General features: G+C 49.1%; 1 protein-coding gene across 8 annotated transcripts in view; it reads left to right on the top strand.

Moving 5' to 3' along the window:
* Window positions 1-24,298, top strand: part of DLGAP4 (DLG associated protein 4) — a 176,712-nt gene that overhangs the window by 109,868 nt on the left and 42,546 nt on the right. For 5 of the 8 annotated variants that reach the window (XM_016148334.2, XM_036229445.1, XM_036229442.1 and 2 more), the window contains one exon: window positions 280-520. In XM_016148334.2, the coding sequence (XP_016003820.2) occupies window positions 280-520 (241 nt within the window). Of the gene's footprint in view, window positions 1-279; window positions 521-8,941; window positions 9,815-17,171; window positions 19,416-24,298 lie in introns of those variants that run through there. The other 3 variants (XM_016148338.2, XM_016148339.2, XM_036229446.1) reach the window with 3 other exon arrangements.

Here is a 24,298-nt window from a genome sequence, read left to right as displayed (position 1 = left end):
CTATGGACACACAAGAAAAAATCTAGTTAATATCCTAGAAACTATCCGTAACTGTTTTTCCTCCATCCTAGAGGTGAGAAATGTGAAGCCCAGAACGGTGAGAGGGGCTGTGTGTTTCTTGAGGGCGCCATCGCCCATCCCATATACTGAGTGAGGCGCGGGTGGGGGCTGAGTTGCGGCCCCATAGACTCGACAGCCCTGTAGCTGAGACGACTTCCAAGTTCCTGGCCCTCCAGGATGGGTAAAGCTGGCTCCTGATGCCTGCCTTTGCCTGGACAGGTACGCGAGGCCGACCTCAGCGACCAGTATGAGGCGGCCTGCGAGTCCGCCTGCAGCGAAGCGGAGTCGGCAGCGGCGGAGGCACTTGACTTGCCGCTGCCGAGCTACTTCCGCTCCCGCAGCCACAGCTACCTGCGTGCGATCCAGGCGGGCTGCTCGCAGGAGGAGGACAGTGTGTCCCTGCAGTCCCTCTCCCCACCGGCCAGCACCAGTAGCCTCAGCAACAGTCGCACGCTTCCGAGTGAGTACCGCAGTGAGTGTGGGTTTTGTTTTGTTTTGTTTTGTTTGGCGCGGGGGCGGGGAGGGGGACCATAAGAGCTGGGAGTAGGGGCAGAGAGCCGGGGCAGCCAATGAGAAATGCTGGGGAGGAATCCATGGTGGACTGACCGCTCCTTGGGGCTGAACTTTCCAACAACTAATGAACTGGAGCTCAAATGGCGGGGGGGAAGGTCACAGAGGCAGACGCCAGCACTGGTGGCCCGGGTGAGGGGGAAGACTCCAGCTTGTGCAATAGTACTTCTTCGCCCCTTATTGTCCAGACTCTGGCTCAGAGCAGCCCCCTGCTGGTAGGCAGGGCTCACTGAAGCCCAACCTACCTGTTCAGATTAATTCAGGTAGACAAATCTGTGGGGAGGGTGGGAACCTGCAGGGAAAGGCAAAGCCTGCAGGGAGTGGATAGGGTCTGTATTGAGTCTTCTCTAAGGAGTGAGTTTGCAAGTTTCTCTCACATTCATAATCAGGGACAAACTACCTTTCCTGATACTTGCTCTAGATCCACTTAAGATAACTCATGTAGGATTGGAGGGAAAAAAGGACCCTGTGTCACAGAACAAGCCATGAAAATCAAGAAAATCAAGACCAGGGAAAATCATAGCACAATTTCTGGTTTAGTAGAGAGAGTTTTGAGCCTATTGTGGCTAGCTGGTTCTCCTTCATGAGCCTCAGTTTCCTCATCTATAAACAAATTGAGGCATAAGCCAGACGCCAAGGGGAGGGATGAAATTAGACTGGGCATAGGAAGTGTTTAGCAGGGCCTTGCCCAAGGTAGGAGCTGACAAGTAATAGCTGTTACCACTTGTTACAGACTAGACTTTGAGCTTCCTAACAATTGAAGGTAATTAGAGTTGAATCGTAGGAAGAGAGACAGCTGTATCAAGTGCTCAATTAGTGTTTGATGTTCATAAATGAACATGAATCCCGTGGATAGTCTATACACAGGAAACCAGCTTATTGATAATAAACTGGTATTTACAGGGAGTAGAGCAAGAAACCACTTTGTTTCACTATTGTCTTCAAACCCTGGGTGATATCTGGGCAGATCACTGAGCTTTTCCAATCACTTTTAGACCTTAAGCAACAGTCTCATTTTCAGGTGTTAAGAGTCTAGTCTGGTATCATTTCAAAACTTTAGTCTTGTATGCCTCAGATCTCATGCACCAGCAGCTAGGGCTTGACTGAGGCTGGGCGTGGTGGTCAGTGTTTTTTGTTCCTTGTTTGGCAGTGGAAGGACCACCTGATGGTCCAGGTGGGAGAGGAAGGTATCTATTGCAGGTATTGTCTGGCATCAGGACTTTCTGTATGGCAGATACCATATGTTGATTCTTTCTCCTAGGTGATGCTTTTAGAGTTTCTCCTACCCTGCAGGGCCTGCATGCTGCCTTCTTTCTTAGCATCACGGGTAATCGCTCTCTAGTCTATTGCTTCTTATTCCCCCCTCAGTTCCATCCTATGTCCCCCTCCTTCCCATTCAGCTTCTTTTTGCTAAGGGACCTGGCCCTGCCAGGTAGGTATCTTGGACAGAATTCTCTGCGGACAACTCCAGCCCTACTTTCTTCCTTGGCTCCCACTTAATCTGTGTGAAAGGAGGCCTTTGCCTTGTGGCACTCTGAAATTATGGGCTGGTCTTCTACAGCCTTCCTTCTAGATCTGCTGTCACACACAGGCAGCCCTGCCAGCCTCTCCATCTTGGACACCTCCAAGCAGGTGTGGAAGCCCAAGTTCTGTGACCTCCAAATCCAGGGGACCACTGCCAGGGTTTCCCAGGCAGTCCCCTACAGCCCCATAGGAGCCATGGGTAAAGGATTAGATTTCCAACATCATCAGGCCCATGAGAAGCATGAGGTGGGCTTGGGGGGATATAAAGCAACCTAGCAGTTTTCTTCAAAGAAACCTTCATTCACCAGTCTCTCCCAACCCCAATCATTCATGAATGGGCTGAGGATGGGTGATGAGCTGGGCTGCATGCTCCAGAATTCTGTGGGTCCCTGTATTGGTCAGCTATTGCTAGAATAATGCAGACAAGCACAAAATTGATATAACACAACAGTAAACATTTATTTTTTTTGCTCCCAAGTTTGTGGACAGCTCTGCTCCACAAGTCTCTCATCTTCCTGCTGGGACCGATGGGTCCTCCTGGGATCAGTGGGCTAGCCAGGGCATGTTCTTCTCATGGTGGTGACAGAAGCACAAAAGAGCAAGTCCAACTACATAGTACATCAAGGCCCCTGCTCGCATAATATCTGCTAAAATCCTATTGGTTAATGCAAGTCATATGACTGAGCTCAAAGACAAGAGATGGAGATGTATCGTCCCACCTTTGTGTCAGAAACTGTTTATATGGCAAAGGGTGTGGATACAGGGAGTTAAGAATCAGGGTCAGTAATTCAATCTAGAGTCCACTCTCAGCCACATTTATTCAGAAAATATGCTTATCCTCAAGACCCTCCAAAGTCTCATCCAATCATAACATCATTTCATGATCTATGTCAGATCTGGCTGACTCCTCTTGACTGACCTAAAATCTAAACAGAAAGTTGTCTACCTCCCACCCCCAACTCCCCACACATCCAGTATACATTGGTGAAAGAGGGACAGGATGACTGCAGTTCTCACTTCTGTTCAGAAAGAGGGAGGAGGATTCAGAATCTTAATTATCAATGGCAATTCTAAAGTCTTGCTGGGCAAATATCGTAGGATAGGGAATGTTCCTTGATTAGGTCCAAGCACTACTCCCTGGGGGTTGACTCCCTAATCCATTGTTCTCACAGCTCTTAGCTCTGCTCTCTGAAAACCTTTCTTTTTCTATTCAATAGCCTTTTCGACCACTTCTGAAGAGAGGACTAAAGAATATGCCCTCTGGGCAACTGAACAGCTTTCTTAGCCTGCTTCCTCCCTAAAAAGACTTAGGGACCCAGATGTCTTCTTACATCTTGAATGGTCTCAGTCCTTTTAGCCTAAGGTAAATCACAGTTTTTCGGCCACTGTACTAACCTCAAACATTTTATGGGGTTTATATGTATTTGATTCCTCTTAACGCTAAGTGCCAAAGCCACACCCACAGTTAGTTTTGAGTCATGCTAGTCTCTCTAGACTCAATTATGACTACTTTGGGTACATCAGCCTTCTGTGAGGCCAAGGCCTGTAAGCCCTTTTGAGCAGCTGAGAGTGTCTCCTAGATAGAAACTTATTTTAGAGTATTAATAAAAGATGTTACAACCACACCCTTGATTTTATCTGGTCCACATGCCATATCTTAACTGGCCATGACCTTGGTTTGATCTTTGTTCTTGGTTTGATCTGTATCTTAATTTGAGAATGATTTATTAGCAAGAGAGGATGGAGTTGACAAATTTTCCAATTCAGCAAGTTCTGGGTCCTCCATAGTCCCTCTAAACACTCTCTGCCCTGTGACACTCCCTATTTCTTTTATGAATTATCTTTTTTGGAAATCCTTATCAAATGCAACATAAAAGAGTCAGGTTTTGCTTTCAGCATTTTGCCTGGAAACTATCTTACCTAAACCCATGTGCTCTCTTCGAGTTACTGTAGAGTGCCAGTTTTACCAGGCGTTTCATCTCTACATCTTATGGGTCACCTTTTTTCAAGCCTTCTATCACATTTTACCAACTGCTCATCACTTGGTCCCAGAGCCAGTGCTGCATATTTTTATTGCTAACACACCCCTCTCTTGGTAGCAATTTCTATATCCATCAGCTGTTAACACAATAACATGTATAACAAACAAGCACATAATTTCAGTGGCACAAATAATACATGTTTATTCTCATTCACGAATCTTCAAGTCGGTCGGTTCTGCTCTGCATGTCCTACATCCTCCTGGAACCAAAGAGTGCTCCTAGAGTCACTGCCCTAGCCAGGGCATGCTCTTCTCATGGTGGCGGCAGAAGTACAAGAGGGCAAACCCCACTCTGCAAGCACATTTCAACCCTAGTTCACATCTGCTCACATTTTGTTGGTCAGAGTAACACATGAGTGAGTCCAAGGCCAAGGTCCAGGGAAATACACTCCACCTTTTGCGAGAGAAGCTGCAGTTACATAGCAAAGGGTGTGAATTCAGGGAAGGACTGGGAATTGAGGCCAAAAATGCAATTAGTCACAGCCTCCCCCACCCCTCATCCTGCATGGATGATCCAGCATCTGGCTTTAAATGTAGGGATGTCAGCCTTCAATTATTCTCAGTTGGGGCTTTAGCCCAAACCAAAACACTCAAGAAATTGCCACGTAGAAACGTCTGACACCTACCCAGACATGTGTGCACATGCACCTGCTTATAAAATTTTACACCCTAAAACACATGCACATGGATATTCTCATATATACACATCATGTCTATATACACCTATATGTGCACCCACATACATGTGTACCTCCTTTAAGGCTCATACTATTTCCACATCTATAAGGAAATTGTACCTGTAACAGATTGAAGCCACTAAAAAATTTCACACACACCCCGCCCCCCTCCCCCCACGCTTCCCTGGTCAGTCTTCTCTCCAGGTCTCCACAGTGATCTCTACAAACTTGCTTCTCTCTCTTCCCCCTCTGATCCCCTCATGGTCATAAACTCACCTGTTCAGTGAGGAAAACCAAAGCCACCAGATTTTCAGACCTGCGCCCAGAACTGCAGCTGGTCCATACAGTACCTTTGTGTTGGGTTAGGAAAGTGTGCCCCCTTCCCCAAGACACTTAACTGCCATTTCTTGAAAAATTGTTGTGGTGTACAAATTTTATTAGAATAAGGTCCTTTACTACCATCTGCCAGTATGTAATTCAATTATGTCTTTGTCATGAACAGCATACTCCCCCTCATATGTGGTATCCTTAATCAGTGTAAAACTTGCACAACCGTATATACAATCCTGCCCATAGTCACCTCTCCATATAGACACACTTGCATACAAGCACATCCTCACTCAGCCACTGTCTCCCTGTCTCCCCGCTCACAAGGCTGCCCGCTCTCATCAGCATCTATCTCCAAGAAGTGAGCAGTCTGCCCCCACCCCACTACCCTGGGATGTTCTGAGCCCCCAGGTTACTTAGGGTTATGAAAGCTCTTTGTCACTCTCACATGGGCACATATGCAGGCTGGCAGGTAAATGTCACGGGTGGTTATTGAGAACCTGGGCTGGGCAGGCCCCTCTTGAATGGCCATGGGCAGGGCATGGAGTGCTTACCCACCTACTCAGATCTGGCCAGCTTCCCAGCTGCCAGCACTGCCAGCAGCCACCCCCTCTTTTCCTCCCCCTTTCTGACCCAGATTCCACATTCCAGAAATAGCTCTGGCAGGTGACTGGCAGGCTGGGTCTGTTCCAGCTGGGATGGTGGGGGAAGCAGCAGTTTTGCTGCATATACATGCCCCTCCTCAGCCAAAAGACCTACCTGGAAGGGATCAAGGGGGTACCATCACCCCTCAGTCTCTCTCATCTTGCTGCCTTTCTCTCTGCTTCTGAGAAAGAAGAAAGAACAGAGAAAGCTCTCCCTCCCTCTCCCTCTGGCCATCTCCCGTTAGTGCTCATTTTCCTCTCCTTCCTCCTTTTCTCCATCCCTTTCTTCCAGCTTCCCCTCCCCTCCCTCTCTCTATCATTCTCCCCACCATCTCAGCTTTCTGTCTGTCTCTCTCGGCCCTGTTTCTCTCCCCACCCTCTATCCTTTTCTTCCCTCACTGTTTTTGGCCTTCCCCCCTCCCCAGCCTCCCTTTCTATGTCTCTCCCACTCTCTCTGAATCACAAAGGAGGCTGTGACATCACTCCAAGCGTGTTGGTGGTAGGCTGCTGGGTAGCATCCCTGCTCCTGCCAACTGCATTGTCTGCACCTGTGCTTGTGTACACATGCATACACACATACACACACACAGAGGTGCACACACTTGGGGGCACTCCCCTGGCTGTGCTTGAGGCTCTAGGCTGAGCTGGGTGTTCCCGACCTGGAAAACACCCTTGCTCAGGGGCTGTGAGTTCTAGTTTTAGCTCTGCTGTGTCACTTTGGGAGGGAACCAGCCCCTTCCTGTGCCTCAAATTCTCCATCTATATTGTGAGGCTTGGGTTTCAGAACCCTTGAACACCTCCTGAGTCACAGAGTGCTCTTTCTTCCCTTCTTCATCCCCTCTCCCAGAACTCTCCCAGTTCCTTCTCTGATTCACTCCCCCTCCATAGACTCAGAAGGGAGGCTGACAAAATTTCAGTAAGCAGTCAACCCACCAGTCACCTTGTTCTTAAGTCCTTTCCAAGGCCTAGCCCTCCACAATCTCTGGTTATGCACCACTGAACAGAAGGCAGTTTAATCCCTTGATTCCACCAGGCCTTGGACCAGGATGATCCTGCTTGAGTGCCTACTGTATGCTCAGGGCACGGATTATCAATCTTGTAAATCCCATTTTCAGGCAGACTCACTGATCCTTCTGGCAGAAATAGTGATTGGGTTGAGGACTGGTGAGCAGGCCAGGACCCCAGGACAGAGACACTTGAACAAGAGGCATTCCAACTTCAGGGGAAGAGAAATCATTCAAAAAGAGGAAAGACTAAGGTGTTTAAATCTAACCCTGCAGGCCCTGCAGTGTGATGGTTAAGCACATGAACCTTGCAATCAGACAGCCCTTTTACTGAACATGTTTGCTGATCGCCTACAATGAGCTAGGCTGTGCTCTAGGCACCAGGCACATCCATGAACAAAACAGAAAACCCTGCCTTTTTGGAGAAAACATGGGGGTGGGGTGGGGTGGGGTGGGAGGGCAACAAAACAATAAGCGTAGATAACAAATAAGTATATGGTTTACGAGAAGGTAGCTCAAGGTAATGGGCCTGGGAGTGCAGGTAGGGTGAGGGGAGGGGTATTGCAGCATAAACAGGGTAGCTAGGTTAGAACTCATTGATTGAGAAGGATGTTTGAGCCAAGACTTGGAGGAAGTGAGAGAACCAGTTGTGCTGGGGAATTACTGCCAGGCAGGGAGAGGACTGATACAAAGGCAATGAGGTTGGAGGGCACCTGGTGTCTTGGAAGGAGCAGGGGCTGGGTCAGAGCAAGAGGCAGGCTCCTGTGTAGGGGCTTCCTGAATTTTTCTAAGTAAATCAATCGAAAGATAAACACTAAGTGAATAGTACAGGCGTAGCATAGTACTGTGAGTAGAACAAAGTAAGCTAATATTTTCAGAATCTTAGGACTGTGCCTGGCATCAAAACATCTCAATAACCCTCAGTTGCTTATTATTATTATGCCTTTACATAAAAATCGCAACAATGTATCTTCTTCATTGATTCTTTTCTCCATTTCATTTGGAAAAGAGATACACAGAGAAGGAAAGGGACTTGCCTAGGCCATCCATCAAGTCAGGTTGGGGAACAGGAGCTGCATGTGTGGATGGCAGACCTATTGTAGGTGCTGCCTGGAGGGATGAGACCGCAAGGAAACGACTCTGGACCGGGGTGACTTGCAGAGAAGCGTGGAACTGGGAAGGCCACGAGGCTAGATTTATGGATTTAGGCAGCACCTACTGCACCTGCCCTCCGGGGTACCGTGAGTGCGCTGGTTTTATTTTGCTAAGGAGGGTTATATGAACTCAGGAAGGCTGCAGGAGCATCCAAGGTCACACAGCCCTCTAGAGGCTGAGCCGGGACTCGAACCCAACCTGAAGGACTCCGGATGAGGGCAGCAAAGTGAAGATGGAGCTGCGGGGACAACTAGAAACACATAGGATATAGAGTCAGTGGTACCTAAGGTCTATTTTGATAGTACAGGGGTGAAAAGACCACCCCAGACTGCTTGCTCTGAGTTTCGGTCTCCCCTATTAGTGGCGAGGTGTTGGAACGGAAAACCGGAGCGAGATCTCCCGGTCTGCCTCCAGCAAAGAGCATGCGTCTGGTTCCAGCTGGAACCGGTTTGCCGGGACGGCTTGAGGGGCGGAGCCCCCCAGCTCTGGCATGCGCGTGCCAACGTGGGCGCGCACTCCCTCACGGTCGGTGGACCGGAGCAGGACTGAGCGCCCAGCGCGCTTGCGCACCAGCCCAGCCCCGCGCGCGCAACAGGCCACGTGCCGAGCGGTCTGCGCGCGCTCCCGCCCCTCCTAAGAGTCCCCGGCGAGGCGCGCGCGCGGCTGACGCGAGGGGCGGGGCGGGGCGGGGCCGACGCGGGGCTTTAACTCAGAGGCCCCGCCCCTCGGGCGTACAAAACCGGAGCCTCGGGCTGGGCCGCGTGAGGGAGGAGGGTGAGTCCCCGCCGCTGGCCGCAGCTGCCGCCAGCCCGTCCGTCACTCCGTCCGTCTGTCCGGTCCACGTCGTCGCCGCCGCCTCCTCAGCCCGGACGCCCGGGGCCAGCCCAGCGCCGCCCGGAGCAGCCGCGGCCCCGCGAGGAGACGGGCGCCGCCCCCGCCCGGCCCTGCCCCTGCCCTCCTCCCCGTCTGTCCGTCCGTCCGTCCACCCACCCGCTCGCGCTTCCGTCCTCCTGTCCAGCCGCCAGCCCTCCCTCGGGCCTGTCTCCCCGCTGCGCCCGCTTTTTCTCTCCCCGGCTCGCTGTCTCTTTGTCTCTGCCCTCGCGCTGCTTTACAGCCCCTCCCTCGCTCCCCGATCTCGGGTCCCCCTCAACGCGCTCCTCTCAACCCTCAGAGCCTCCCTTTCTGAGCGCCCGCATTCTTTAGGAATCCCCCCCAGAGCGCCCCCACATCTTTGGGGGCTTTCAGGACACCCTCTATACCCCAGGGACTCCCCTCCGAGCTTCCCATATATCTTTTGGGGGCCTTCCCTTCCATCTACACCCCCAATCCCTGGGGTCTTGCTTCCTCTTAGACCTCATTTCCTCTGGATTTTTCCTCTTTTGGTGTCCCCCCCCATACCCTGGGACCTCCCAAGATCCCTTGGGGTCTCCCTCCTTGGGACCCCCAAAAGCTCCCCAGCTCCCCGACTTCAGCGCCCCTCCCTGCCTTCCTTTGGTTTGTCCCTCGTCGCTGTCTCCTTGTTCTCTCTCAGGCCTCTGGGTTGGGGTCCCCTGCTTTGCTCTCCCTTCCTGTCTCTCTCACATCTGTCTAGGTGGTCTCACCACTCACCGTCTTTTGCGCTGAAGACCCCCTTTTGAACCTGCTTTTTTGCCCAGGGCTCTTGGCCCCCTTGCTTTCTCCGCCTCAGCTCCCTGTCTCCCCTTCTCTCTGTTCCTGTGTCTCTCCCTCTCCCCTTTTCTGTCTTTGCCGGTTTCTGGGTCTCTGACCCCCATCCGGCCCTCATGGCTTTGTGTCTGGAGCTCTTGAAGCAATGTGAGTGGTGGGGTGTCCGGGTCGGGCCGGAGCCTGCCCGCAGGCTGGCCGCGGCCAAGGCTCCATGGGGTTGGCGCTGGGGCAGGGGCTGGCACTGGGGCAGGAGGCTCTGGTCCTCCCAACAAAGGGGGCAAGGAGGGAGGGGCCAGGCCTTCTGGCGGAGGTGGTAGTGGGGGCCTTCCTGCTCTGAGGCTTCTGCTTTTGTTGCTTGAGTGTGTGGAGGGTGCCACGGGCTGGGCGTCCCTGCCCGCTTGGCCCTGCATGGCCTGGCACTTTGTGATCGCTTGTGGGCAGGTCTGGGCTATTTTGGAGCCTGCAGGATGTGATATCACTTGGGCGTTTATTTAAACCCGACTGGGGGTGGGGGCTGTGTTCTTGCCAACTTGAGTAATGAAATTTTGCAGTGGGGTGCAGCCTCCCAGGCAGCTGGGTGGTGGGATTTGTGGCCAGAACTTTTGCAGGCCACCAGATTGGGCAGGTGAACAAGGGTCTGTGCTGCCTTGATCTGGCTGAGACTCAATGAAGATGATCAGGGAGAGGCATTATTTTTCATCTGACCACCCCTGAGTATTGGGTTTGGTGGTTTAAGAACTCTGGGGCCTTGGTTCTGCCAGCTTAAAGCTGTGTGACCTTGAATGAGACCCTTGACGTCTCCAAATCTGTTTCCCCATCTGTGAAAAAGGAATAATTGTGCCAGCCTCACAAGGTTGTCATGATGATCAAATAAAACATCCGTAGGTATGCCTTGTGAACTGTCACCCTGTCTTTAAACTAAGCCCCACAAAGGGAAGGCAGCTTGCCCAGGGTACACAGCTAGTTTGTGGCAGAGCTGGGACAAGGATCAGGCCCAAAAATCCCTTCCAGAGTTCTTTGCTCTCCACTCCATTGTCACATGGTTATTCAGGAATACACCTGCTCTTCTGATAGGGCAGGAGGCAGGCTGTCCCTTATTTATGCCTTGATTCCTAGGTGCTTTTTGTTTGTAAAGATAGACAGGTGAGCCCAGCTGGATGTCTGTGGTGGGAGACAGTTGGATTTTCCATGTTCCAGTCCATTGTTGTTCAGGGTGGGCCCTGCTTGGCCAGTGACATTTAGGAATAGTCTGTAGTTATAATTCCTGGCTGCTTTTCATGCCTCCCTACAGAGTGGGGAAACAAAGGCCTTAGCTGAAGAGGCTCTGTAGACAGCTGGGGTCTGCTATCAAGGAGCCTAGGATGTCCCAGAACTTTGGACCTCTCCCGAAGAGGTCAACTTTTGTAGCCCTCTTATTTTATAGATGAGCTCAGAAAGGCCAGGGACCCACAAAGGCTAGGATTCTGTTCCATGGCACTGCCTTTGAGGAGGTCATTGTCAGGCTGGTGTCACCTGCTCACTAGTGTATAATGACAGTTTTAATACCCATTGACCTTTTATTGTGGGCCTGTGCTCAGCACACTACACAGACTACTTGCAGTGGGGAGAAGGAGCTTGGTTCCTGGCCTAGAAATGAAGATCAGGGTTCTGCTCCCCATGTCTCACCCACTCTCAGGAAGGTCACTTTTTCCTGTGCTTCAGCTTCCTTACCTGTAAAGTGGAGATAATAATTTTTGCCCTAAGACTGGTTCTGAAATCATGGAATCCCTAAAGAAATTCTATGAGACAGAATGCCAAGGTTCTATTCCTGGCTGTGATGCTAAGTTGCTGTGTGACTTTAGACAAGAGTTCTCCTCTGCGTTTTTCCTTCAGAAATATGAGGGAGTTGACCATGGTCTCTTGAGTGCTTCTTGCTCAGTCAGAGATTCTAAAGTAACTCAAAGGTCACCTATTTGTACCTACATCTCATCTCGCGTGTTAAAAGTGTGCTTGATCACAGAATAAGAGGGAGAATGAGCTGAATGCTGCCAGATGGTTACCGATGATGTGCTGTGGGATTTCAGAGGAAAGAGGTTCTATCTGGGCAAAGGATCAGAAAGGGTCCAGAAGGGAGTACTTGAGCTGAGCCTCTATACCAGGTATATTCTGCCTCTTATACTGGCATACCTCAGAGATTTTGTGGGTTCAGTTGCAGACCACCTCAATAAAGCAAGTCATAATCTTTTTGCTGGGGGGGGGGGTCTTGCCTCCACTTTCTAAAAAACACATCTGTGAAGTACAATAAAACGAGGTATGCCTGTACACAATTTTCCAGAATAGAAGTAGTGTGGATTTTAGAGCCACAAACATCGGGTTTTAATCAGTCTCCATCACTCACTGCCTGTGTGTGTGTAATCTTGGTTACTTTCTTTGAGCTTCAGTTTCCTCATCTGAACTCAAGATAATCATATTTACACTTCAGGATTGTGGTGAGGATTAAATGAGATTATGTATTTAAAAAAACACCTAGTATACAGTAGTCACTTAATAAATGTAAACTTTCACCTCCCAATAATATCTGGAACCCATTTCTTTTTGTGGGAACAAGACAGGCCCAGCGTCTCCCTCTCCCCTCTTTGGTTGGGGTTCAGGTAACAGGGAAAGCACCTTCTGGCTGTTCTACTAAATAACAGGAGTAATCCACTAATCTCTCACTTGCTGTGTGAGGCATTGTGTAATGGGCCAGGCTCTTTCCTGACCATTGTTCCTCACTACAGTCCTAGGAGGAAGTCAGAAGCCAGAGGGGTTCTCCATTTCACAGGTAAATAAATGAAGAATAGGGGGCCCCTGAGAGGACCAGGGACCTGTTCTCGTCCCCTAGCATAGCAGTGTGGAGGTGGACTTAAACCCAAGCCTCTTGACTTTTCTTTCCCCGCAGCATTACTCCAAATTGATTGATTCTGCCTGGTAGCCTACCCCTCAGGCCACCTTCTCTGGGTCTGGCATCTGTTCTACAGGGAGGGTTTACTTGACATTTGCCCAGCCTCTGAGCTCATCTAAAATTTAAACGTGACTAGCTGGAGGCTGGGTGGGGACTGAGTCACCACCTTCCCTGGCTTTCTCATCCCAAACAGCAACCAGACACACCCAGAGGGCAACTGCCAGAACCTGCTGGTTGTAGACAACACACATGACAGCCTTTTTTCCTAGACCTCAGATGGGCAGGAATGTCTCTTTGGGCTCCCAGGGAAAGGCTACAATGGAGGTTCCTTACGTATTTCTTCACTCCCCAGGGATCTGGGAGCAGAAGCCACATTGAGCAGCTATTGGCCTGGCCTTTTCTGCTCCAAGCCATTATTTGTGCTATACTATCCACCTGTGGTACTCTCTTCTCCTTCAAGGCCTCAATTTTCAAATGCCACCTTCTCCAGAAAGTCTCTGCTGCCTCTGGAGTGAGACTGTGAATTCAGTCCCAGGTCCATACTAAACAGCAGCCAGACACACCTCCCAATAATATCTGGATCTGACTTTGGCAAATCACTATACCTTTCTGTGCCTCAATTTCCTCTTTTATAAAATTTAGGTTCCTCGTCTTTCTAAAGTTCTAGATACCTGAGCTCCATTCCCAGAGATTCTCATTTAGCAGGTATAGGGGGAAGGAATCAGCTTTCTAAACCAGCCCTCTGGAGGAGTCTGATGCTGAGAGTCTTTGGGCTACAGTTTGGGAAAAGGCGAACTGAAGAGTTTCCTGTGTTCATATCACAGCTTGGCTTGTCTCTGCTGTGTGACCTTGGATTGATCAACTTTCTGTGCCTCAGTTTTCTTCCCTACCAAGTTGAGAGGAAATACCTACCTCACAGGTTTGTGTGAAGATAAGAACTCGTGTAGTAAAGGTCCCTCAAGAAATGGAAACCTGTCTACTATACTACTGTTAACTGGGTGTCAGGGACTATGCTACGTAGTTTATGGTCTTATTTCACTGTATTATTGCAGCAGTCCTATGATATGGGTACCAATATCCCCATTTTACAGATGAGGAAACTGGCCTCTCGTTATTGTCTTTGTTCCAGGCAGGATTGGTTGTTTCCAAAAGCAAGTTACCATTTCCCTGCTTAGGCCTGACAGCAGTCAGTCAGACCTGGCCAGGATGAGGTCTGTGGAATTGAACACCTGGGCAGGAATGCAGTCCAGTTGTCAGCAGCAATTTAATGAGGTGTGCCTTGTGAGTGTCTCTCAGGTTCCAGGTTTCCCAGTCCTGGCTATGGCTACCTCCCACCCTCAGCCTGTGTTGGAATCGGCTGGTTTCTTACCCACCTACTCCTGGGAACCAAGGCTACCTTAAAGACAAAATCCACATTCTAGAGCTAAAAGATGATCATTTCTTGTTTCACAATAAGGAAGCAAGCCCAGGGAGGGAACAGATGTATCTAGGATCTCAGAGCAAGACCATGCCAGGAACAGGCAAGAGCTGCCGCCCTGCCTCCTCACCCAGGTTTCCGTCATTTCTGTAAATCACTGGCCTGGTAGAGAGCGGAGCACCAAGGTCTGGTTTGGCCGGTGAACAGTTTCCTCACAGGACAAGAGCAAGAGAAGTGGTCAGAGCTAGATTTGGCTCTCCCTGGAGCTGAATTGGGCCTGAAAAACACTTTCTGACAAGGAGCCTGCCCTCCCGGCTCTGGGCCAGGCTCTCAGAGGATGGGAAAGAACAGACAGGGCCTTTGCCTCTGGGAACTTATGGTCTGACAAGAGAGACAAGGCTACAATTATGAGACAGTGTGACAGTCTGTAATTAAGTCTCTGCTGAGGAAAAGCATTGTCTGAGAAGGAAGAAGTGAGTGTGAGCTAGTGGAAACAAGAGTCCTCTTGAAGGGGGTTGGATTCAAAGAGACAGAGGGTGGGGCTGACATTCCAGGGAATGGTTTTTGCAGTCAGAGACGAGGGGGCTGGAAGTTGAATCCGTAATTACGAAAACAGTGAGCAGACTTGTTTTGCTGATATATCAGGGCTCTGGATAAAACTGGGAGAGGCCAGGAGGTTGTAGTCAGCATTTAGCATCAGCTGAAAAGCAGAGGCTCTGGGGAGCCATGGAAGATTTTAGAGGCGAGGTAGTACACCTGGAGGATTTTTTCAGATGAATCAGGCTGAGTGAATTGGAATGAATGAAAGTGACAACAGGGAGGAAGCTTTTCAGGCATCCAGATGACAGAAGAGGGTGAGGTTTGGGTGGAGCCCATGGAGTGGGAAGGGCCAACTGGAGTAGCAGAGAATGTTATGCTGCTCAGAGCTCAGCTGGGGGCCTGATGGGCCAGAGAAAAGTTGTTGGGTGTTGCTGCTTTGGGGCAGGAAATAACAGTCTAAGCACTTTGCTTATACACCTGCTCTATGCCAGGCTCCGTGCCAGGGCCTCCAACGGCACTCACGAAATCTTTACAACAAGCCTGAGGCTGGTGGACTTACCACCTCTGTTTTACAGATAACGAAAATGTGGCTCAGATCCAAGACTGCCTGTCTGCAAACCCTGGCTCTGCTTCTTGGAAAGGAAACTTACCGTTAGGGTCCCAGGAATCTGGGCCTTCTTGCCCCTTGATTTGGGGGCGCACAAATACATCCCCTAAAGTACACAATCCCTTTTTTTCTAAAGATCTTGATGGCCAAGGCTGGGAGCCAGCTTAGAATTTCTTCAAGATGGGAGAGTCAGGAAAGTGAGGAGCCTTCACATCAGCAATTTTACTGGCCGTGCTGTGAGCAACCTTCAGTGCTGGGCCTCATATGTGTCTGGCCCAACAGTGGACACATGGGCCCATTGGGATTCTCAGCCAGCCCCCACCAGAAAGGGTGTTCCTTGGCCCAGCCAGAGGGCTCAGTCACCCACAAAGGCAGGAAAAGACTTGTCCCAAGGTACCCTCAACACAGGAAAGCCAGATGATGGAGCCTAGTTCTTTGCAGCCAGGTATACCCTTTGGTCAGAGAAGATGGGGGTGAGATTGGTACTAAGCGGCTACCATAGGAAACATAAATAGTTGGTCCCAGGATGTAGCTAGGAAACTGAAGGCTAGTCATTCTCCTCTGTGTGCCCCCTGAGCGGGGTCTCGGCCTTGAGTCGTGATGTAGATCAACTGCATGGTAGACAGAGCCTCCATGCTCTTCTCACCCCACCCCTCCCTTGCCTCCAGTAAATACCCACAGGATCCCTATGCCAGTCTACTCTTGCAAATACTCTCCGAGCCCAGCTTGTATGCAGAGTACGATTGTAACAGCACCCATGTTTTTCATACCAAAATCTGGACAAAGGTGTTGATGGGGAATTTTTGTGCTCTTTTGTAACAGACACAGAATGAAAAATATTTAGACATTGTAACAGAGGACTAGCACAATTCATGCTGTCCTTTTCAGTTGTAGTAATTCATTTGATGAATACTTTACCATGTACCAAATGCTTTCTCCTAAGTTTGATCCTTCTCCTGTATGTTCATCCTTTTTATTTTGTTTTCAACACATTGGTTTTGGATCCTTAATATTTTAGCTTATTTTTAATTTTCCAGAGAGTGACTTGACCAACGTCACTCTGGAATTCACTGGCTGAGCTGCTCATTTATTCAGCAAATATTTAAGTGCGTGTGCCAAGCAGTGAGCTGGCCCTAGGCATACAGTGGCAAGCAGAGCTGTCTTAGAGACTTAGTTTCTGACCTTTCAGGGACTATCCAGGATCCACCCCAGTGCTCCTGACCTCCACTGGGCTCTTCCCACTACAGACCCCCTGTTCTTTGGGCCTGTGGCTTAGAGCTAGACTATTGTAGCCTGTGTGCCAAGGCAGCAGGTCTCTGCAAACCGAACTTCAAAAGTGACAAAAGAAGTCTTCAGTAATGACTTAATTATTAACAAGAAGGTGAGGGAGGGCATCTCAACAGAAGGCCATCTGCTCCCTCTCCCCTGGGGGAAGTCACCCAAAGCCCACTGTACCTTAAATTCTGGCCTGAATTTTCTGCAGCCTTCAAATATTTGATTACAGTCTGCACAGGTGCGGATCCCTGTGGCCATGTGCTGAGCTGGGGACCCGCCCTGCCTACTTTAATATTAAATGTGTTGAAATAAAGGCAGATCCTAGGATATCAGATCTGCACAGGACTCTGGCCCAGCCCCCTGACTTCCCAGGAGTAAGAACCAAGCTTGGGAGGGGAAGGGACTTGCCAGGATCACATATTGAGAGACATTCCTTCCCCTTCCTCTGTCTTACCAGCCTGACTCTTGTCTTTCCCCAGTCCTTCCAGCAGGAACCCCCTCCCAGGTGTACCTGTTCCACATTCAGAGCCCTTTTCAAATCCTCCCTGTGCCTTAAGGCCAAGTATTTCCTGCGTCTTCTCTGATATTTTCTACCCTGCTCAGAGCCCTGCGGTGCCCACGCTGGCCCCATCTACGCTCAGAGGCTGACCACCTGTTCTACAAGGCTAGACCAGCAGCCTTTGAAGAGACTTCGAAAACCAGGTGCCTAGGCCCAACCCCCAGGGAATCTAGTGCCTGAAACCTAGAGAGAGGCTTTGCTGGGTGCTTTTTGCTGGAGTTCTTTTTGTGTGTAAAATTATACTTTTATTGAAAAAGCAATACATATATGTGATAAACATTTCAGACTTTATAGGAAAAAAGTGCCCAGTGAAAAATTAGTGTTTCTCCCACCTAGGCTTCTAGATAACTACTGTGAACAGTTTTGGTGTTTCCTTCCAGAAACCTGAATACACAAGCAGCTATGTCAGTAACACCCCATTTTATAACACAAATGGAAGCATATTCTCTGCCTACTGCCTATTGTTCTATATCTTGTCTTCTTCATACAAGTCTGTCTCTGTTATAGGTTATTCCCAGTGGATGCACACAGGCCCATAGCCGCCTTTTCCATGACCGTGTGACAGTCCATCTGAGGGTGGACCACTAGTTGTTTGTCCAGTCCTCTACTCAGGTTTATTTAGGTTCCCAGTCTCGCTGCTCTGAGCAGTGCTGCAGTGAGCACTCGTCCCCACATGCCCATATGTGTGTGCAGTTTTCAAGCCATTCCTGTAAATGGAATTGCTGTTTCGAGGAGTCTGTGCACCTCGAATTTTATTAGATATATTCTAAATGCTTTCTTTTGCATTCTGAAAATGTATGTTTTTAAAAGCACCCTGCCCCCACCCTTAGATTCAAGTTCATTTTCTTGGCTAAGAATCACTCTTTTCACCCAGCCCAGAGAGAGGAATGGGGTTGGCTAGTGTCACTCAGCAGTCCTCAGCCCCTGAGGTGTCTCCAGAGTCAGGTGCAGTTGGGAGGAAGTGAGAAATGAAGGAAAGAAATGGACTAAAGGGGCAGTAGGAGTGGAGCCAGTGTTAGGGGGAGGGGACTCTGCTCCGGGTACTTTGGGACCTGTTTGTGACTTGGTCTCCAGGGAGAGGCGTCCCCCCCTCCCGCACGCATCCTCCTTCTGTAAGTTCTCTGGCGTGTGCTGCACCTGCTTGGTGAGGGCTGGGCTGGCAAGCTCTTTCATCCAGCAAATATTTACTGAGCTCCTGAATCCCAGGAGCTGCCCACTATGTCCCTGCCCTTCTCAGAGCCTCAGTTTTCCTCATCTGAAAGGTGAAGAGGTGAACTCATCCCTGCCTTTCTCATGTCACTAGGCTAGTGGGAAGATTTGGTAAACCAGCCAGTGAGAAAACATCGTAAAACAGTTTAGCTTAGCTGGACACTGTGCCAGACACCCTGGGATCAGCAGAGTGAAGTTTGAACCAGTCCTGGATGGGCTGCTATCAGTCTCAGCAGATGCTTAGTCAGCCACCGGGCTGGGGGTTTTCAGGCAACTCTTGGTGAGCATCTCCGGTTGCTGTGCCAAGACGGGGTCAGGCTGGTGCCTGAGGTCTTCCTGAATTTACTCTGCCCCAGGTTGCTGGGACTTTTGGCTGCTCAGGATAAAAAGGCAGGATAAAAGACATTCACATGACAAGTGGAGGAGGGTCTCCACACCGTAGCCAGAATTTTGCCTCCTCCAAGCCACCAGGAAGTCTCTTTTGGGTCTCCTACAGGTCTTTCCAGCTCCGCTTTCTCCAGTGGTGGCAGACATGAGGAAAGGGAAGTTTATCATTTTTCAAGTTTAAAATGATGTCTAAAACCACTAGCCTAGTTCCTTCCTCTCATTTTGTCAGTGGGGATACTGAGGGCTGGACTTGAAGGCCTCCTCCCAAGTTTCCCAGTGAGTCAGCAGTCTCCCTGGGATTAGAAGCCAAGTAGGTGTTCAGCCCTCCGGGGCCTTAACTCTCACCATCTTTCCCACATCGTCCCAGTCTTTAGTTTCACTTTGGGGTTAAAAACCAAAGTGAAAGAAAAAGGCAAAGCAGGAAGCAGCTGCTTCAGACCCAGCCCAGGCTGAGGCGGTTGGGCCCTGGAGGATCCACGCTGAACAAGCCTCACTAGGAGAGCAAGCCTCTTCCCCACTGGCTCCCACCCTCATTCTGGAGGCCTGACTAGCGGGGGAGCTGGGTGGGGCCCCGAGGGAACAGTGCCAGGCTGTAGACAGGACAGGCAGTCATGTTCTGGCCTGGCCCACTGCTGGCTGGGAGACAGCCAGTCCAACGGGTTCCCTGGTGAAGTCAGCTTCACCTGGGTGTGTCCCCAGGTGGGGAGCTGCTGCTCTTTAAATTCCCGTCCTTCCGGGGCAGGGCTGAGCTGGAGCTGGGCCTATGTTGGCCTGGGAAAGAAATCCTGGCCTCCTGAATCCAGCTTTCGCAGGACAGTTCCACTCTCCCTGAAGGTAAGAGCTGCCACCCTGTCTCCGCTGTGAAGACTAAAATGTTCAGTCTCCGTGGGAAGTTACCTCAACCCCTGGTTTCTTCTTAAGGACCCAGATGGCTTGAAAGCCTTTTTGCTTGTTCCAGTTGGAGCTCCAGGGACTTGAAGAGGACAGGGGTTGGGAGAGCAGGAACCGTGGCTTCCCCTGAGTTGGTAGTGCCCTCAGGCAAGAACCTTTCAACTCTGGACCTCAGATTCTCGTTTTTTGGCAGGAAGGATTTCCTTCTAGCTCCGCTGTTAAGTGGAATCGGTTTTGGTCCCTTGGAAGCCAGTGAGAAAGTATCAGTAACACCTGGTTTAGTTGGCTTAGTCTGTATTTCAAAGATTAACTATTGTCTACCAAGCTAGGGTCTTAAGTTCCTATTTCTCTTTTTCTAAGAAAATTCTCAGACTTGCCAAAGCAGATATAGTATCAGTATTATTGCTTTAACAAATATGATTTTTGTGTACTTCTCTGCACAGTCACAAGGTCCCCTATTACATGTCACAATTACAAGGTCCCAAAACATAGAGCGGGTCTGGTTCAAGTCCATCCCTGAGGGCACGTACTGAGCACACATTAGGTGATCTGAAAGTTGTTAAATGCCTGCATTGATGATCCGCACCTGCTACGTTGCTCCCCCGGACTGCAGAAAGCTGACATTTATAGCCCAACCTTGTACCTCTGAGCCAGGCACAGTGGGGAGAAGCCCACACCCCAAATGTCATGCTGACTTTAAGAACATAGCTCTAGAGTCTTACTGCTGGGATTCAGATCCCGGGCTGCCATCTAGAGCTTTGATACTTTTGGTAAGTTGCTTATATTTTCTCTGGGCCTCAGTTTCTTCACCTGCAAAATAGAGACGATAATATTACCTGACATTGGTCTGAGTATGTAAAAGCACTGAGCACAGTGCCTAGTACAGAGAAACCACTTAGTTGCTGGTGTTTGGATAGCCAAAGGGAGATGAAAGACTTGAAATAGCTAAAGAGTCCACGTCTCATGCCTAGAAAGAGGTATGTGGGCTGGGTGGAATGTCTGGCGGGGAGTCGGTTATTTAATGGCTGTTTGCTGAGTGCAGGCCTCAGAGGGCGAATGTGGAGTGAATCTAGGTAGGCTTTAGAGAGGAGGTAATCGTCAGGACTTCAATATCTGGGTAGGCCTCAAGTGGATGGAGATTTTGAGGGGCAGACATCCTGGGTAGGGGAAAGGAGGATGCCTCGTATGAGGGTGAGAGGATACTCAGGGTCGGGGAGGGATGGCAGGAGTTGGCTGTATAGGGGCCAGGAGAGCCAAGATCAAGCTAGAGAATCCTGCCCAGGGTCATCAGAGCCAGCCAGGCACTCGGACCTGGGGTTTATCTCTGCAGGGTGGTCACTCCATCGGACAGTTTCCTGCATGAGGCCTTGACGAAGAGCTCATTACTGAGTGTGCTGTGAATACATTTGATAGTTCTAGCCTTTCTTGGAACTTTGTTGCCCTTCCCAAGCTTCCCACGCTTCATGATGAGGCTGTTGCCCTGCACTGGGGTGTGGTAGCAGTCAAGAGGCTCCTGCCTTCCTGCCTGCAAGCAGTGCGGGCCAAGGTGGGGTAGGAGTGGGGCTTGTGGCACGTGAAGCAGCATGTGGAAACTGTCCAGGGGAAGAGAATTCGGTTCACCCCAGCCAGCTCCTTCCTCCTACCCACCACACATCCACTTCTTCCAAATAATCAGCAGTTGGTGTACTCAGAGTGCCAGGTGCTGAGCCAGGGGGGTAGTAGGCAACAAGACGACTTGGTCTCTTTCCTCATGGAGCTTCCACCCAGCTTGGAGTCCCCATCCAGCCAGGTAACAGATACTCGAGATACTGTCTAATTAAGATAAGAGCCCTGAAGGAAACAAATCGGTGAAGACAGTCAAGGGAAGACTGGGAACAGCAGGGGTCAGGACCCTGAGGTTGAAAGTATTTGGTATATTGAAGTTACATCTGGAGCAATCAGGGTCAGTCCCGGTCTGAGGCAAACAGCTTTGCTTACCCTGTAGGAACTAGAGCTGTCCCTGAATTGAGGTGTGATAATGAAAGTGCTACAAGTGATTTCGTTTTAATAGTAACATCAGAACTTCCAAATATTTATCATTCGTTTTCATACTAGTCATAAGTCATCAAGAAAAGGGCTTCTTCAGCACTCCCAATTTATTGTTAACTTCCTTTCTCTTACTACTTTGTGATTCACAAAGCTACCCTGCTGCTTCTGTTGCCTGGGGAGGTGGGTTGCAGTTATCACTACTGTTCTTAGAGGTGAGGGAATGGAGAGGTAAAGTGACTTGCCCAAAGTCACACAGCTTAATCAAAATTTGAAGTCCCAGGTTACTGTTTTGTTTTGTTTTTTCTATTCTACAACACTGCCTCTGTTTAAAAAGGCCAAAGGAGAAGTTTCTATCTCTCTTTAGCAATGTTGCCATTCCAAAATGATCCCAGTTAAAAAGTTTTGTTATAAAATGATATACTAGTAATTGCATTAGAGCAATGGGATTAAAATGACTTCTATTTTTTTCTATAATATTATACAATATATTTATAGTTGTTTTTTGTTTGTTTTATTTTTTATCTCCACACAGTCTCCCATCTAACTGCTTTCCCAGGTTCTGTGATACTAACACATTTATTACTGCCCTTGTAGATCTCCAATCTTTTTTATTTTCTATTTGAATTATTTCTTTTATTCCTGTTACCTGAATCTCAGGAAATAGATTGTAGGCAGGTTATAATTCAGGGCCTGCTCACAAATACCTTTAACTCAGATCAGAAAATTTTAAAAATTTATGTTTAAAGTAGTTTTAAATATTTTATTTTGCGACTCTTGGATTTGGGGTGAAAAAAGTCAAAGCAGTTTGATAACTGGTGCTCTTTTATAGAGAATTCTTCAGTGGACTCCAGCCCATTTTTTAAAAATTACGGTAATATACACATAACAAAAATTTACCATTTTAACTATTTTTAAGTGTACAGTTCAGTGGCATTAAGTACACTCACAATTGTTTTGCATCACCACATCCATCTCCAGAACTTTTTTCATCTTGCAAAACTGAAACTCTGTACCCATTAAAAAACAACTCTTCATTCCTCTCTTCCTGGCCCCTGACAACCACCATTCTACTTTCTGTCTATATGAATTTGACTACTCTAGGTACCTCATTCACTAGCCCATTTTAAAGAAGTATCATTTGAAAGGGAAAGTAGATGATGTCTCTGAATAATTAACTCTTTTGGTGGTGGTTAATTAATATTCCAAGTTACTGCACATTGCAGATCTAAGCTTTATGTGGCCGTGTTCCCACAGAGTTGTTAAAAGACATCTCTTGGGAGGGCTTTCTGCATAGAGGCAGCCTTGATTCCAAAGCTGAGGGTGGCTTTGGAGGGCGGCTGTATAGCACCTGGCCACAGCCCCCCTGTGGAGGCTGGGCAATAGGATGGGGAGGACTGAATTTAATCGTAGAACCCAGGCATAATTCCTCAATTAGCTGCTTGCTTGCTGTGGGTTTTGAGTCAAGTCCTTGCACCTTTCTCAGCCTGTTTCCTCCTCTGAGAAATGAGACAATACTTCCGTCATTTGTACGTCCCAAAATCAGTGAGACAGTTAACGAATCCCCCTTTGCAGCCTTGAGAATTCTAGTGCATTGTTCACATGTGGTTAAATGCAAGAATAGGGCTCCTGATCCCCATTTTACAGACTTCGAAGTAAAGTGACTTGCCCAAGGTCATTCATCGCTTAAGTGACTAAATAGGCTGAAACCCAGCCTCCCTCCCTCTGCACCTTGCAGCTATGCAGTATTCCTGTTGGACAGTCTTGATGAGGACAGTAGACTGTGAAACAGATGGTCTCAAACATTGCCTGAGAAGCTCTGATGTCAGCGGACCTATAAGAGAGGACAAGGGATAAAGATTTTGATGGGAGATCAAGGACAGTGATTCTGCGGCACAGGAATTGAGCTCTAAAACATTTTTCTGGTGATCATCTTGCCCACCAACAGCAAATATCTTGCTTTTGGTGGTTACTTCCATATCTGGTCCATGGCAGACAGCACCAATCAATCATAGCACTCCCACTGAGCCCAGGATCCTTCATACAGGCAGTCATATCCAGTCAACCAGAAGTAGCATTTCTTCTGGATGGCACACCCAGTGGAACCTGTGCCATCCCAACCTAGTGCTGTCCCCAGCTTTTACAGATGGGTGGCAGTCCTGGGAGGGGAAGGGACTGTTTGAGGGGTAAGTGATGTCACAGGTCTCTTTGTGAGAGTGAAAAAAGTCTGGCAGGACATCCCAGAGCCTGGGGAGGTGATCAGTTTGCTTGCAAGAACATCGGGGCAGAGTAGCGCCCACAGGGGTAGAAGTTTTCACGGTAAAGTCCGCTCGCTTCAGCTTCTCTTTGGAATACTGGCTTAGGCTTGAGGTCCTTGTGAAAGTGCACTTCGGTCGGATTTCTCCAGGAGAAAGGAAACACCAAACTTGTTGTTCACAGTGGCTTCTAAGCTTTGTAGCCTTGGTCGTCAGCACTTGTATTTTTACTACTTGTGAGACTGGACGCTCTGAAGGTTGGGTTCTGGAGATTGAAACCTGTAGGCAGCACAAGGGGAGATGGTGAAAACATCTTGTGGGGATCAGTAAGACGCAGGTATAAGGACCTTGGACAGTGACTGGGCCATTGCAGTAGCCACGGGATTCCTGAGTAGATGTTAAACGCCGGGAACTATGACTATTATCCACTAATATTCAGCCAGTTCTTACGGTGCATCTAATACTGTAGATGTGGGGGCAGGGTTCTGTGAACAGGGTGGGGACGTTGGAGACCCTCCCTTGGGTAGGTGTTCTTTCAAAGAGATC

This window comes from Rousettus aegyptiacus, unplaced genomic scaffold, assembly GCF_014176215.1.
Source record: "Rousettus aegyptiacus isolate mRouAeg1 unplaced genomic scaffold, mRouAeg1.p scaffold_m13_p_12, whole genome shotgun sequence".
NCBI lineage: Eukaryota > Metazoa > Chordata > Mammalia > Chiroptera > Pteropodidae > Rousettus > Rousettus aegyptiacus.
This window is presented reverse-complemented; position numbering and strand designations above follow the sequence as displayed.